At 41.1% G+C, this 16,355-nt stretch overlaps 1 protein-coding gene across 2 annotated transcripts; it reads right to left on the bottom strand.

Moving 5' to 3' along the window:
* Positions 1-881: 881 nt before the first annotated feature.
* On the bottom strand, positions 882-16,338 carry prdm4 (PR domain containing 4). 2 transcript variants are annotated; one of them, XM_088348338.1, is made up of 11 exons: positions 16,007-16,338; positions 15,726-15,937; positions 15,473-15,661; positions 13,774-14,511; positions 13,552-13,701; positions 13,353-13,471; positions 13,181-13,266; positions 12,959-13,086; positions 11,712-12,203; positions 3,227-3,395; positions 882-3,142 (listed from the first exon to the last, which is right to left on the bottom strand). In XM_088348338.1, exons 2-11 carry the CDS (start codon positions 15,838-15,840, stop codon positions 2,806-2,808), a joined length of 2,523 nt encoding a protein of 840 aa, XP_088204464.1. In that variant the 5' UTR covers positions 15,841-15,937; positions 16,007-16,338; the 3' UTR covers positions 882-2,805. The 2 variants fall into 2 exon arrangements, with proteins under 2 accessions (XP_088204464.1, XP_088204465.1); XM_088348339.1 differs by having other exon boundaries at positions 15,726-15,933.
* Between the last annotated feature and the right edge of the window lie 17 nt (positions 16,339-16,355).

Below are 16,355 nucleotides of genomic sequence, written 5' to 3'. Positions count from 1 at the left end.
TGCCGGTAAAAAGATTTTACAAATCAAAAGGAAAAGTGTGTAATATTAAGTGCTTCTTCATATTAAAACAATCTTTCATTAAAGAAAAAAAACATTAAATGATTACTTGGTAAATACGTTCATTGTCATACATACTAATATAAAATTTTATGTAGGAAAAAAAAATCAAAGGTCACAAAATTTGTATTTCCTTTACAGTTTACACAGTGGAATCACATTCTAGAATTAGCCACCATGTTTGTCTGTCATCTTGCTGCTATACTGAGCTCTTGGCACTGGTTTTCATTCTCATTAGACAATATGTCGAAGTGTCCTTGGGCAAGACACTGAATCCCTAATGCCCCCGATAAGCAGGTTGGCGCCTTGCATGGCTGCACGGCCGCTATTGGTGTGTGAGTGTGTGTGAATGGGTAAGTGTGCAGCACATTGTGAAGCGTTTTGCGAAGTCTTCATTGACCTGAAAAGCGCTACATAAATCCAGACCATTTACTATTACAGTGCCTTCTAATAGTTTAATACAGGGGGGGTGTTATTGCACAGAATTAGAGTAATCTAGGCTAGTTGGGTATTGCATCTTGTAGTCTGTCAATTTACAGCAATGCTAAAAAAAAAAAATTGTGAACCAAGATGTTTATTTCCAATATTTTGATGTGAAGTATTTTTCTCATGTTTGCACTTAATTGTATATCAAGTATCTTTTGGTATTGAAAGAAGCCAAGTATAAATTTAAATACAGTAATCTCTCGTTTCGTGGGGTTTGCGTTTCAAAAAGGCCACGCAACACTTAAAAACCACTAATTAGAGACCTGTTTTAGTTGTATGTAGTCTGTGCAGCCCTTTGAGATTTCTTGTGATTAAGGGCTTCACAAATATGACTTAACTTGAAGCAATACTTTTATTAAATATAACATATCACAAATGACAAGCCCCAGTTATTTTTGTCTTGCACAACTGGACCCGAATCTGTGTGCAAATCATCTCTGTTGCAACTTAATCTTTTAAACAATATATAAAACATAACTTTCAAAATGGATCATTTGAAATTTGTATCCTTTTAAATGACTTATTTCACACCAAAAAAGTCAAATACAAATAAAGAAACACAACTTTTATGCACCCAAACCATAAACTTAACAATTTACAGGTCTTTGAGCAGCACTGATATGTTGGTGATATTCAATATGAATGAAAAATAAGGACATTTGGTTATACAAAGAGAGGTAAACAGTGTAATACATAATAGGGACTACAGATATAACTTAAAGGGACAGTGTGTATGTATGGAGCTTCGTAGTTGGAAAAAAATATTCATAAACAAAAACAATATTGATTAAAATAACAAGCAGAAAATATGAACTATCATATAAAGGTGCATTATTTAAAATACTCATAGGCTGGGAAATGTAATTTATTTTACATGACATGAGCCTAAACTCTAGGCTCTCGAGTCAGCTAACATAATGGTCAGCCACAAAATATTTGGCAAAACAAAAAAGAAAAATTGTGTCGTTTCGTCACTTTGTGTCTCCGTTGTTTGTATATTTCCTTGCTCTTTTTTAGCTTTTCTTTCGGTTGCACTACACCAAGGGTGGGCAAACTCTGTGTTGCGGGCCGCACTGGTTTAAATATTTTGTCAATAGGGCCAGCATGAAAAAATTATGGTTTTATTTTTCGTATCTACCAATAGTCTCTGACATGTGTTGAAAACTTGATAAAGTTGTTAATTTTTTTTTATCTTCCTAAATAAATACCTGATAAAAATGGCAAGAAAACTGTAAGCCAGCTATTTGAATGTTGGGAACAGAGGACAAGAGTCGCACCAAATCACCACATTTTTACAAGAACTACTTTTTTAAACCATTTTATACATGTTTCAATTATGTTTTTAACATTTTAATTTGGCGGGCTGAATGAGAAAGCCCAACGGGCCATAGTTTGACCACTCCTGCACTACACCATACAGCAGGGGGTCAGGAACCTTTTTGACCCAAAGAGAAAGTCATACCATATATTTCAAGAGAAATTTCAGCATAACTGCCAAACCCGCTTTCCGGACAAAATCTCATTATTCAGTGAATTTTATTTCACTGTGTGACGTTAGATGATTTGATAACATTTAAAAAATGAGAATAATGCCAAAGCATTTGCCCCACATCATACAATACTGTATACCAATTTAAACTTGTCTCCCTTGCACCGTTACTTAAAATCATTGAGGGTCATCATGACCTTCATTTTTTTCATAAATAACAGTTTCAAAATAAGGTGCAAGCAGGGGTCTAATATAAAATTGTCACAAAATAAAAATACAAACAAGGATACTGACGTATCTACCTATATTGCAGACGGCACCCTCCGCCCACCCTATCAAACTGCTCTGTGATGCTGGCTGGAATTTCCGAGTGTTTAAAGTTTGCAATGTGGGTTTTCATCATAAAGTGTCTCAACACTTAAACATGCATTGTTTAATTAGTTTCCCTAAAAAGGATTTTTTAGTTATTTACAGCCAAAACGGGGTCTGTTGGTGTGACGCCTTGACTGTAAAATGTAGTGTAAACTGAGCTCTTTGTATACTGGACTGCACCGCTCCTACCACTATCATTATGTGGCTAATGCATGCACCAAACCAGACTCAGAATTGGAACAATATAGATGAAATTTGCATGATAAGAATTTCATCACTGAGCCAAGTGTCCTCATGAAACGGGCCATATCTGGGTTGCGAGCGATAGGTTCTCGAACCTTGCCATACAGCGAGACCTAGTGGTCAAATAATACACACTGTCCCTTTAAGAGTTACTCTAGTCAATGAGGGGGTGATAAAGACTTTTCCGAATGATATCCTCCAATGTCTTTGCTCCTGCTAGAGTCCAAAGGTCTTTCTTCTCCTCTACCTACGCTATCCTCAGATTCCTCCTCGTCCTCCTCCTCTTCTACATGTCGGTCTTTTCGAGACGAGCGATTCATTTTGGGCCCCTTGCAGATTTTCAGGTGACGCGTGAGGTGATATTTGGTGAGAAAAGCTTTGTGACATTTCTCGCAAACAAAGTCCCGGCGGCCTTCATGGGAGTTCATGTGCTTCTTCAGGTGGTTGGGCTTCAGGAAGTGCTTGTTGCATTTGGGGCACTGAATCCGACGCTCACTGTAAGAAAGTAAAAAGACATTTAAAATAATAACATTTGCTGTTTTCTGGGGGAGTGACATGGAAAACGACAAAACGACGTACTGCGTGTGAGAAAACATGTGCTGATTCAGGTCCTGCTTTCGGATGAACATCCGCTCACACAGGTCGCACTTGAGTTTTTCGGCACCCGTGTGGATGACCATATGAGACGCCACGTGGGACTTCTGCGTGAATAACTTCTCGCAAACCGTACATCGATAGTTCTTCTGACCTGTTAGTAGTAGAAAGCAAAGGAGCCTGTGACCAAGACATAATTATTTAGTTTTTAAAAGCTGAACGTTTTTCCAGACTTTTTTCTGGGGAAAAAAAAAATAAAAATACTTTAGTTTTCACAGCAGAACTGCCAAATATTAAACATTTTATTTCAGAATGGACAGAGAATTTTCAGATTTTGAAAATGGTCATAGAAGCATCTAAAGGGACAGTGTGTTTTATTGAACTACTAGATGTTGCGGTGTTGTGTCGTCCAACTGAAAAGCACAAGGAAAAAAACTTAGTGACCAAAAGGCACCATTTTAATGCCCATTTTTAACATAGCCTTTTACAAAGTTTTTTTTGTTTTTTTACCGGACTACCCGTAGCACGTAAAACCCCCAAATAGGCCGGAAATTTGAAAGTGCACCTTACAATCTGGTGCACCTTATATATGAGAAAATACAGTGGATACAATTGGAAATGCATAGTTACAAATCAATTCTAATGTATATACAAGTATTTTTCACAAATGCAAGTTATTTGATACTTTATGTATTTTTGCTTGTTATTTTTATTAGTATTGTTATTTTAACCCTTGGATGCATGACCCACCAGTACATACTATCTATCTATCTACCTTGGTCATATCCCTCAAGAGGGGTGACCGACAGCAAAACAAACATATACAATAACAAAGAAAATAAAAGGTAAAAAATAGCAAACAAACACACACAAATAATTTTGGACCATGGCCAACCCAATTGCCCAAACAAGTTAGGCACCTCGGCACCTAAATTGGTCATGGTTTCGTCCCTCCAGATGAAATGGGACACCAGAAAGCGGCCATTTCACTCGGGTCAGGGTGACACAACACACTCTTTTGTTCAACAGCAGGGCCCGACAGCTTTCACTGGTTTACCCCTGCCGCATCATATGGGTGCCCAGCCCATCCTTAAGAACGCGTCCACAATCCCACTATCCTTTCACAACACCTCTCCACTCCTTTCTATCACCAACAAGAGCTCTAGCTTCCATTATATTTAGACCTGTTTCCTGCAGTGCACTCATAACACCATCCATCCATGTCAATCGGGGCCTTCCTCTTGGTCTCCTTCCATTGACTTCTGCACTGTAGATCCTCTTCAACATTCGCTCCTCATCCATCCTGTCCATGTGTCCAAACCAACCGAGTACTCTCTTATCAACACGCTTGCTCAGTTCCGCGACTACTCCAGTTCTGTATCCTACAATTTCATTTCTCAATCTATCCAATCTTGTCACTTCTAACAGTCCTCAAACACTTCATCTCAAAAACATTCAATTTCCTTCTTAAATCTGCGCTCAGGCGCCAAGTCTCTGCACCATACAACACATTCGGCACAATCACACTCTCATACAGTCCCCCCTCTTAACATCCATACTCATACTCTTGTTGTTCATCACTCTCCTCAGAGCACCCAAAACCTTGCTTCCTTGATTCACTCTGTGCAATACCTCGCACTCCATTCCACCAACTGCAGCCACATCACAACCCAAGTACCTAAAGCTTTCAACTTCTTCCAGCACCTGTCCATGCAACCTGATTTCTAACGTCATGCCCACTCCATCACGTGAACACTTCATCACCTTACTCTTCCCAAAATTGACACATAACTTATGCCTATCACATACTCTTCCAAACTCCGTTACCAACCTTCTCAATGTTTCCTCAGAATCAGCCACAAGCGCTGTGTCATCTGCAAACAACAACTGACTTACCTGCCACACTGTTCCACTTTTGTCCATCATCTCTACACCTCTGCTAAATACTCTTGCATTCACCTCTCTCACCACACCATCCATGTACAGTGCATCCGGAAAGTATTCACAGCACTTCACTTTTTCCACATTTTGTTATGTTACAGCCTCATTCCAAATTGTATTAATTTAATCTCTTATCTCAATATTCTACACAAAATACTCCATTATGGCAATGTGAAAAAGTTTTTTTTTCCTTTTTTTGAATTTATTCAAAATAGAAAACTAAGAAATCACATTTACATAAGTATTCACAGCCTTTGCCATGAAGCTCAAAATTGAACTCAGGTGCATCTTTTTTCCACTGATGATCCATGAGATCTTTCTACAGCTTAATTGGAGTCCACCTGCAGTAAATTCAGTTGATTGGACATGATTTGGAAAGGCACACACCTGTCTATATAAGGTCCCACGGTTGAGTGTGCATGTCAGAGCACAAACACCAAGCATGAAGTCAAAAGAACTGTCTGTAGACCTGCGAGACAGGATTGTCTTGAGGCACAAATCTGGGGAAGGATAAAGAAAATTTTCTGCTGCTTTGAAGGTCCCAATGAACACAGTGGCCTCCATTATTCGTAAATGGAAGACATTTGGAACCACCAGGACTCTTCCTAGAGCTGGCCGGCCTTCTAAACTGAGCGATCGGGGAAGAAGGGCCTTAGTCAGGGAGGTGACCAAGAACCCGATGGTCACTCTGTCAGAGCTCCACCGTTCCTCTGTGGAGAGAGGAGAGCCTTCCAGAAGGACAACCATCTCTGCAGCAATCCACCAATCAGGCCTGTATGGTAGAGTGGCCAGACGAAAGCAACTCCTTAGTAAAAGGAACATGGAAGCCCGTCTGGAATTTGCCAAAAAGCACCTGAATGACTCTCAGACCATGAGAAACAAAATTCTCTGGTCTGATGAGACAAAGATTAAACTCTTTGGTGTGAATGCCAGGCGCCATGTTTGGAGGAGACCAGGCACCGCTCATCACCAGGCCAATACCATCCCTACAGTGAAGCATGGTGGTGGCAGCATCATGCTGTGGGGATGTTTTTCAGCAGTAGGAACTGGCAGACTAGTCAGGATAGAAGGAAAAATGAATGCAGCAATATATAGAGATATCCTGGATGAAAACCTGCTCCAGAGCGCTCTTGACCTCAGGCTGGGGCGAAGGTTCATTTTTCAGCAGGACAACGACCAAAGCACACAGCCAAGATCTCAAAAGATTGGCTTCAGAACCACTCCGTGAATGTCCTGGAGTGGCCCAGCCAGAGTCCAGACTTGAATCTGATCGAACATCTCTGGAGAGATCTGAAAATGGCTGTGCACAAACGTCTCCCATCCAACCTGATTGAGTTTGAGACTTATTGCAAAGAAGAATGGGCAAAACTGCCTAAAGATAGGTGTGCTAAACTTGTGGGATCATATTCAAAAAGACTTGAGGCTGTACTTGCTGCCAAAGGTGGATCAACAAAGTATTAAGCAAAGGCTGTGAATACTTATGTAAATGTGATTTCTTAGTTTTCTATTTTTAATAAATTCAAAAAAAGGAAAAAAAACTTTTTCACATTGTCATAATGGAGTATTTTGTGTAGAATTTTGAGATAAGAGATTAAATTAATACAATTATGAATGAAGCTGTAACATAACAAAATGTGGAAAAAGTGAAGCGCTGTGAATACTTTCCGGATGCACTGTACACATTAAACAGCCATGGGGACATCACACACGCCTGTCTCAAACCAGTCAACACAATGAACCACTCACTTGTCTCACTCCATACTCTTACACATGCTCTGCTGTTCATATAAAAACTCTTCAATGCTTCCAATAACTTTCCACCCACTCCATACATCACCATCACTTGCCACAACGCCTCTCTATCAACTCTGTCATACGCCTTTCTCAAGTCCATGAAAGCCAAAAAAACATCCTTACCTTTTGCAAAATATTTCTCACACACCTGTCGTACTGCAAACATCTGATCCACACATCCTCTTCCTTTCCTGAAACCACTCCGCTCCTCCATCACCACCTCATTCGTTCTTTCTCTCACTCTCTTAATCAAGACTCTTCCATACAGCACAGACAACAAACTGATACCTCTCGAAATGCTAGATTCATACTTATCACCTTTACCCTTATACAATGGCACCACACATGCACTACACCAATCAACAGGAACCACACCACTTAAAAAGCATACATTCAACAAGCGTACTAACCAGTCAATCATAGCTGTGCCACCTTTTTTCAGGCATTCAACAGTACAACCATCCAACCCAGGTGCCTTCCCCCCTTTCATTTCTTTCACTGCCTCTTGTACCTCCCATGTTTCCACAGGCTTCACATTTAAATCACCCAACACGGGCATTCTCTCCATACCATCGATCGCCTCGACTCTCACTTCTCTCCCATCCTCCACATTTAGCAACTCCTCAAAATACTCTGCCCATCTCGTCCTGACTGCACTACCGCTAACCAGCAATCTACCATCCTTATCTTTTACTTTCTCTTCCTTTTCAGACTCTCAGTTTCTTACTCTTTTCACTTCTTTCCAGAACTCTTTTCTCCTTTCCTCAAAGTTCACTCCTATCATTCGACACCATTCATCATTTGCTTTCCTTTTCGCTGCTTCCACTGCCGCTTTTACCAACCTTTTCTTCAATTTATATCTTTCATACGCATCGCCACTCTTATCTTGCAGCCACTCCTCAAAGGCAAGCCTCTTTTCTGTCATAGCCTCTGATACCTCATCATTCCACCATTCACGTCCTTTCCTAATACCTCGACCAACTTTTCTCATTCCACACACGTTTTTGCACTCCTAGACACTGCCTCTTTAAACCACTTCCATTCAATTTCCACACTCTCCATTTCTCTTCCACTAACCCGTACATACTCTTCCCTTATCCTCTCTTTAAACTCTCTTTCCTTTTCTGCCTTATTCAACTCTGACATTTTCACCTCTCCCCTCACACTCTTCTTATAACTAGCCCTCCACGATTCATCTATTTCCTCCTTTCTGTTTTCCTTCCACATAAAAATGATCAGACATACCACTCATTTCACCTCTGTAAACATGCACATCCAACAATCTACTTAACATCCCTTTCTTAAGCACTACATAATCCATCAGTGCTCTGTCCACCATCTTGCCACCATCCACTCTGACAAAGGTATACTTATTCACGTCCCTCTTTTTAAACAATGTATTTCCAATCACCAACTCATTTTCCACACATAACTCAATCAATTTCTTCCCACTCTCATTTTTTCCTGGTACTCCATATCTACCAATCACATTTCAACCGTTTCATCACCCACTCTAGCATTCAGGTCACCTAGTATTACCACATTCCACCCTTCTTTCGCACTTGCCACACATTTGGACAAGTCCTTCCAGAACTCCTCTCCTCAGCGCTTCTTTCTGAACCAGGTCCATATGCACTTATAAACATCCATACTTCTACACCCCACTTTAACCTCACCCACATCAATCTGGAAGATATCTCTTTCCACTCCACCAGTTTTTCTTTTGCTTTCTCACTCACAAGCACAGCCACTCCTTCTCTAGCATGTCCACCCGTAACTCCAGACCTTCTACCATACATACCTCCAAGCTGTAATTCACCCTTTCATCTTTGATTAGCTCAAGGCTAACACATCAACCTTCCTTTCAGTCATCATCCTTCCGATCTCCTCTTTCTTCCACTCAGTCGCTTTACTTCCACATCCTCTCACATTTAGTGACCCTATAACTAGGGCTTGCGAGACCTTTCTTTGCCTTGCTGTCTCTTAGGGAGTAGAGATAGAGAGGAGAGGAACCAGTACATACACTCTTCCAAAAGCAGTGTTAGGCAAATTACTTAAAAAAGTAATTAGTTATAGTAACCCACTACTTCTTTCAAAAAGTAACCAAAATAGTAACCGAATTACCCGATAGTAAAAGTAACTTGTTACCAGGGAACGTTACTATCATCGTTACTTTAAAAGCAAGTCGAATGTCAAAGAAATTGAAATCTTTATTTATTATTTTTAATTCTAAAAATGAACAGTGAATAATTTAATAAAAATCAACAGGAAACAATATAAAGTGAGTTTAGTAAACTAAATCCAACTCACAATCTGAGATAACTAGTCAAGTGGACATTGGTAACTGAACTTAAAATATTTTCTTCACAACAAAAGTCGATAGTAAAACAATTTGAAGTGAATTTAACTCTGAAGCGTAAATCACAGTCGCAAGTCAGACAACTGGTCATGTAGACATATGCTACTGTACTTCAAATACTTTTTCACAACAAAAGTAAACAGTTTAACAATACAATAAACAACAGTGTGTTTAACACTGCAGTGTAAATCTAACAACCAGAGACAAACGAGACATTCTGTACTTTTTACGTCATATATCCAGCCAACCAGTCTATTTTACGACTTCCCAAACCAGTGATTGTATCAATGAAGCAGAAGCTTCTCGAACCTCGCGTCAGATAGCTTGTTCCTCAACACAAAAGACACTCAGAGCAAGGGTTAACAACAAACCAGCATTCACGTAGCGCAGCTTTTGCATAGCCCAGCTTTTGTGTAGTGCAGCTTAGCGTAACGGTCAAAAAAGATTTTGCCCTTCTGGGTCAGAAACCTGCCTTACAATGCAAGCATTGCTATCTTTATACAACACCAAATTAACGAGCGTCACCACATGGTCAAAACAGGAATAACAATGAATGACATGCATACATTTTGGCTCCTACGGGCGCTATTCTTAAAACTGAACGTAAAGGGATAATTAAACAGGGCAGCGTAGACTCGCTACGGCTGGAAATGTATTGAATTTATTCAAAGTGACGCACCGCAACGGTATTATTACGGAGGAAAAAGTAACTACCGTAAATTCCGGACTATAGAGCGCACCTGATTATAAGCCACACCCACCACATTTTAAGAGGATAACCGCTTTTGTACTTACACAAGCCGCACCTGTATAAAAGCCGCATGCGCCCGCATTAAAATATGTAACACAATCACAAAATAAACCCAAACCCTACTTTGAGTCCCGCGATTTTAACCGAACATAAAGTACACAGTTCAAAAACCACAGCCGGCAAAATGAACGGAAAATTATACCAGTACTTAAAATTGGATGCAGACCTGCAGAGTCCAGGTCCCGTTAAAAGTAATCAAAGGAAAAAAAGTGTATATTTCCAAAGGTAAGGGTGGGAAAAATATACATCCACTATTGTCTGCCGTGTCCACAAACACTCACCTTTACCGGTCCCCACTTCCCGTCATCCCCCGCGTTTGTTACGCCCCTTCTTTTTAATTGGTCAGTGCAAGACTTATCAGAATAAGTTTTCAAAATAAATACAAATAAATACATTACAAAAATATACAGTTACAAATACATATTATACATGGTTACACATATTTACAAAGACAGACAGTACACCGAGAGAGTTTTCAAAGCTTTAATAATAATATTATAACTTTCATCCCAAACCGTGCCTGTGAAGGGTAGCAAAACGCTACTAACAATACGCTCGCAGTACAATCAACGGGTCTGTTAAAAAAATCATACCTTACTTTTAGAAAGCACGGTACACCGTTCTCATCTTCCTCCCTATAATCGACGTCATCAAAGTCGCCTTCCTTTAGTATGGGCAAGAGACTTTGTCATGTAAACGTCGTTCCACGCTCCCTTATTCAAAAACACGCTAGCAGCACGCTCGCGAGGTAAGGCATGCGTGCAGGTGCTCTGTTTCCTTCTTTATCGGACTGCTTGATTGCGTCTAGCTTGTAAGCTGCGTCATGTACCTTGAACTCGAGCGCCGCTGGCGGCTGTTAGAAAAATTACATAAATTGGCTGCATCACTGAATAAGCTGCAGGAATGAAAGTTTGGGAAAAAAGTAGCGGCTTATAGTCCGCAATTTACGGTAGTTAGATTCCCATGTTACGAAAAAAAATAAAACACCAATACGTAACGCCGTTATTTCAAACATTGTCCATGAGTGGAGTCGAACATTAATGGCAAAACAAATTAAAATACTAATGGCATCATGTCACAAATATGTATTACGAAGAATGCCTGTTATATGACAATACAACAACTTTTTTAATTTGAAAGATTTTGAAGAATAACAATCCATGGGGTCATTTTTGATCCTACTTGTGCATCAAACGGTTAATAGTAATGACATGTTTTAAACTTATGTAAACAGCGCCCTCTTCTGGGGAACTTTGTTAGAGTTACTGTCTGCTCACTCGGGGCTTTGTGACATGCTGCTTGGAACTTTGGGCTCGCATTTATTGGCTAGTGCCGCTAAAACTTTACACTGATTGGCCAGCACAGTTAAAACCCGAATTGTGACAATTCTGGTTGGCCAAATACTCCATCGCTCAAATACCAAAGGGGAACTTTAAATCCTTGAAAAAAACCACTGTCTTGCAAATACACCATTGCACTATGTCGCATTATCGATTTGATTTTGGTTTAATCGTATAGCCTAACTGTGTAGCAGAAGACACTCAAAGTAAGGAAATTGTACTCACCTGTGTGTATTTTTAGGTGCATCCTGAGGTTGCTGGGATCACTAAAAGCCTTGCTGCAGTATTCACACTTGTGTGGCTTCATTCCGACATGCCCCATGAAGTGCACGTTGAGCTTGGTGGACGTGATGAAAGCCCTCGAGCACATAGTGCATTTGAATTTCTTTTCCCGGGGGTGCCTTGGACCTTTTGAGTTTCTTCTGTAGGTGCCTGTGCGTTGGTTGTGACTGGTGTTTAAATTATCTCCGTTGGTCTGTGCTGGGGCCTGAGGCCACGGTGAGGAAGAAGAGCTTGACGACCCGTTGGTGAGCTTCTCGTCCGGCTGCATAGGCGCTTGATTCTGCTCTTGGTGAAGTGGGTGGTCCTGCTCTGGTGGGCTGTGGTTGTGAGAAGGTTGGCAGTGGTCGGGGTTGCTCATGTGAGGCTTGAGATGTGAAAATGAAGAGCAGTCTTTGCCACATTGGCAGAGCTGGGGCACAGGTAAAGGTGGAACACCTGGATACAAGATGAAGGGAACAAAAAAGTTTAATGGCCGAAATTAAGCAAATTTGATAACAGAGCATTAACTATCAGCCAACGGGCACATTTTCAATTATGAATCGTGGACAGCCTGGACTACACTGTTCCAATTTAGCATGGGTGGCTAAACTTTTTGATTTGTCGGCCACATTAAATAAATTGGCAAATAGGCTGGGCCAGGAGGAAAATAATTATAGATTCGATTTTTTTGTATCTGCCAATACAGTCTGCTATCATAACTCGGCAATATATGAGGAAAACAACATAGTGTAGGTGTTACCAAGGTTTCTACTATTGTGGTTGGCAATCTAAAAGACGTACTTCATTTTTGGCCTTTTATATATGTTGTAAATATTTGTACAAAAATGGTAAATTAGAAATAAACGGTTAATTTCTCCTAAAGGGGAGAGATTTTTATGCCTGATGGTGCATTTTGTTCCGTTTTAGTCTCCGTAGTTAGTGTTCTTCCTTGTGCTTTATAAAACTCGTTTTGGCTGCACGACACGATACAGCAAAATCCAAAGGTCCAATAACACACCTTGTCCCTTTCAGCACTAAATAATATGCAGTTAAAAATGTCAAATTATCACTAGTTCTTATTTCTAACAGTTTTATACATAATACTATTATATTCTCAACATTTGGCAGGCCAGTACAAGAACCCTGATGAGCCATACATGGCCAAAGGGCCATTGTTTACCCACTCAGCTTAACAGAGTTCTTATTCTTACCCATGATTCTGCAGTAGTCTCTGCTGTAGAAAAAACGCAGCTCCTCATCAGGGTGGATCTCCATGGTGGTGCAGAAGAAGAGCTTTCCGTTAGCAGAGTAAGCAACCAAGTTCTGCTCTTCATGACTCCTAGAGGCACAGAGGGGCTCAAATTAGTTTTTTTTTTTTTTTTAAAAAGGATGAATTCTTGGAGGATATTTGGGTTCCAACAAGACGTTCATACCTCGCCTTGTGAACAAACATCATCCAGTTGCATTCGTTCTCATCTGCTGCCACGATGTAGAACTCGAGCACATTGTTGTGGTACATCTGTCATAATCAAGTGTTCTTTTTTACATAAGTTTATTTTCCATGCACATTAAGTTTGTTCTGGGTTGGTGCGAATAATATTCAACCTTCCAAATCTGAGGTGTGTCTTTTTCCGGCCAATCAGACAGATCCACGTTGCTGCAGTGCTGACCAACCATCGGTCCAAAGCAGGTCCTTGCCGGAATTATTTCCCGTGCAAAAACGCCTGAAAAATAACAACAAAATTGACATAATGACAGTGCACTCCACAATAATTTAGTTGTTGGGCATCCATTTGTTACTTACCGAGCGGCTCATCAGCCACGGAAATGCGTAGGCAAAGAGGGCGTGGGATGGAGAGACGCGCCCGACTTTGGATGCGTGCGTCCGGAATAAACGTGACAGGGCCGTGCTCTGGGCAGTCTGAGGTATATGAGCGCTCGCACAGGGTGCACCCTGACATTTACACAGCAACAAATTTCAATTATTACATATTTCTATCTTCAAATCAGTTGCAAAGACACTTACAAATAGTGAAAGCAGTAACCATGCTCTCTTTATTTGGGCTTGAATCTTCCAATTGCAAACCAGGGTTGACCAGCACCAGGCTGTTTTCCGGACCCAAAGATACCTCTGTAGTGATGGGGGAGACATTCACCGAGTCTAGGCCAATTCCAGAGTGTTCATGGAGGGATACAGGACCAAGAGAGCCTTGTCCAGTCATGGAGCTAGTAAGCACCACACTAACAACGCCAGGATTAAGCTCTGCATTTGAATGAAGCTGGTCTCCAAGTCCGCCTGGACCTACACCTCCCGCATTAACCCCACGGCCCCCCATGTGATCTGGCTCCATCCCAACTGGGAGTTCTAGCACAGTGGGTCCATGCAGGGGCATAACTCCGCCTGAAGAATCCACCCCAGAGAGTGTCTGCCCCCCTCCGTCAGAAACCGGGACCACCCCAACTGCATCCATAGATGCCAGCTCCTCTCGCATCCTGTTTGGGGACAGGGGGCTGCCGTCCCGAGACTCCATTGCTAACCCTGTCGAGTCTAAGTCATGAGCGCCGCCCTGGTGGAGGTCTCCTTGGCCGCCGACTTGCCTCGTGTCCATGTGCACCAAGCCCTGCTCCAGTGGGCCGCCACCTCCACTGTACGGGTCGAGACCCGAGGGGTTGTTGCCCGTCAGAGAAAGATTTCCGTCCATATTGAGGCTGCTGGGATGGATGTACTGAGGAGGTGGACGATCAGCCAAATAAGACAAAATACCTAAATCAACACAAACAATATCATTATATTGAACTAATTACCTGCACTAAAAATGTTGAGCAACATGTACAAGGGGTACATTTACATGCAGGCAAAATTCAGACTGGAAATGGAAAATTGCTGTATGACGATTTTGAAGTCATGTTTATTTGCATAGCCCTTTATCACAAGGAGTCTCAAAGGGCTGCACGGACCACACATTTTTGCAAACTACAGACTATTATGACACCATCTGATCCAAAATCTACATGAGGGCGAGAAAAAACTCAAAACATATTTAAACGGGCACAAAAAGGAGATTAAGATGTTAAGCAACTATGAGAATTCAGATTGCAATGGTTGGGTTAGTCTTTTCATTTTTCGATTGCTTGTGCATGCACACGCATTGGAGTAAGCCGATTGCTTCTTTACCCTCATCAGAGATATCTTTATGCCCCCAAAGCACGGTGGGACTCATAGTAGAAAAGAAAAATGTGTGTAGCAATTACTGGATTACCCGCTAAAAAAGCCCCATATTGGTGGACATGTCGGTTTTATTTTCTGCTCCTACGGCAAAAATGCTTGTTGTAGACATCCAAATACAGTATGTCACAGTTGTATGCATCCATATACAGTGTAATTTCAAGTTTGATTTTGGCAAACTACATTATGAGCACATCCTGTAAAGACACCAGAGGCAATTTAGCTCTCTTTTGGGTTGTGGAGAAACAAGCAACGTATGGCATTGAATTTGGCTAGTGACACAGATAACATCATCATTTTGCTTAATGTCAAAAGTTTAATGCATAAAACCAACTTCTATCAAAGATGTAGCTCCTGCTTCACACCTCCAATCAGAATTATCCAAAACGCCATATATACGAGATCATTTGTTTGTCTCCAGTCATATAAACGTTTCATTCGAATTGCTCCAAAAATCAGATTATCGCCTGCATCTAAACATAGTGATTCATTGATTTACCTGGTAATATATGTCGGAAGTAGCTACTCTCCAAGTGAGGATAAGGAGGTGGCGGCAGGGAATAATTCCTATCTGGGAGGCCACACATGACACTTCTATCCCCAAGAGGGCCCATGGGGAGCATGAGAGAGAGGGCAGAGGGAAGTGAACCTAAAGAAGGGCCCAGGCTTGGGATGGCCACCGGCATGCCTGGGACACAGCGAACAGATTGAATTAAAAAGCTAAATTTGGACAAGGGTTTGTGTCATTTTACCTGGGTTGGGGATGCTGTTATGCGGCGGTGAGGTTGCAAGGGCCAAGTGGCTCGCACTCACTGAAGGCACACTCAGCTGGTCCATGCCAACTGGACTCAGATTCATGTCATTCATCTTTCAAGATGATCACTTTTTAGCTAAATATCATACACTTCATTGTAAATGCTTTAATACAATCTCGTTGTAAACAATTTTCACCAAGTTGGTCTTCCTGACGAAAAAAAAAATATATTGTAATTTTGACGAAGCGCTAGCCGTGCAACTGCCATCTTTCACTTACCTGTGACCAACAGCTGTTCCCTATCATTAAACCGTGTTTACATTATTGAACCTGTGAAGTAGGATGAAAAAAACGACTAATTCCATGTTTGAAAAAATAAACAAAACAAAACTGCATCGCTACTGCTAGCTGGGCGTTAGCCTAGCTCTCCCCCACTTCTCAACATGTTGTCATTTTGTTCGTGTTCGTAGACTTATTAAAAATATACGTCACAAACAGCAATGGAATTGGACGCTGTCTTAAACAAAATATGAGGGTCTTGAGATAAAAGCTGTAAAAAACAAAACAAAAAAAACACCACTCCGATTCCGGAAGGGGGCCATTGCGGCGAATTGACCTTCCACGCATG

This window comes from Urocampus carinirostris, chromosome 11 (genome assembly GCF_059441175.1).
Source record: "Urocampus carinirostris isolate Australia breed hairy pipefish chromosome 11, RoL_Ucar_1.0, whole genome shotgun sequence".
Lineage (NCBI taxonomy): Eukaryota > Metazoa > Chordata > Actinopteri > Syngnathiformes > Syngnathidae > Urocampus > Urocampus carinirostris.
The sequence above is the reverse complement of the archived record's forward strand: the minus strand, read 5'-3'. Positions and strand labels throughout refer to the sequence as shown.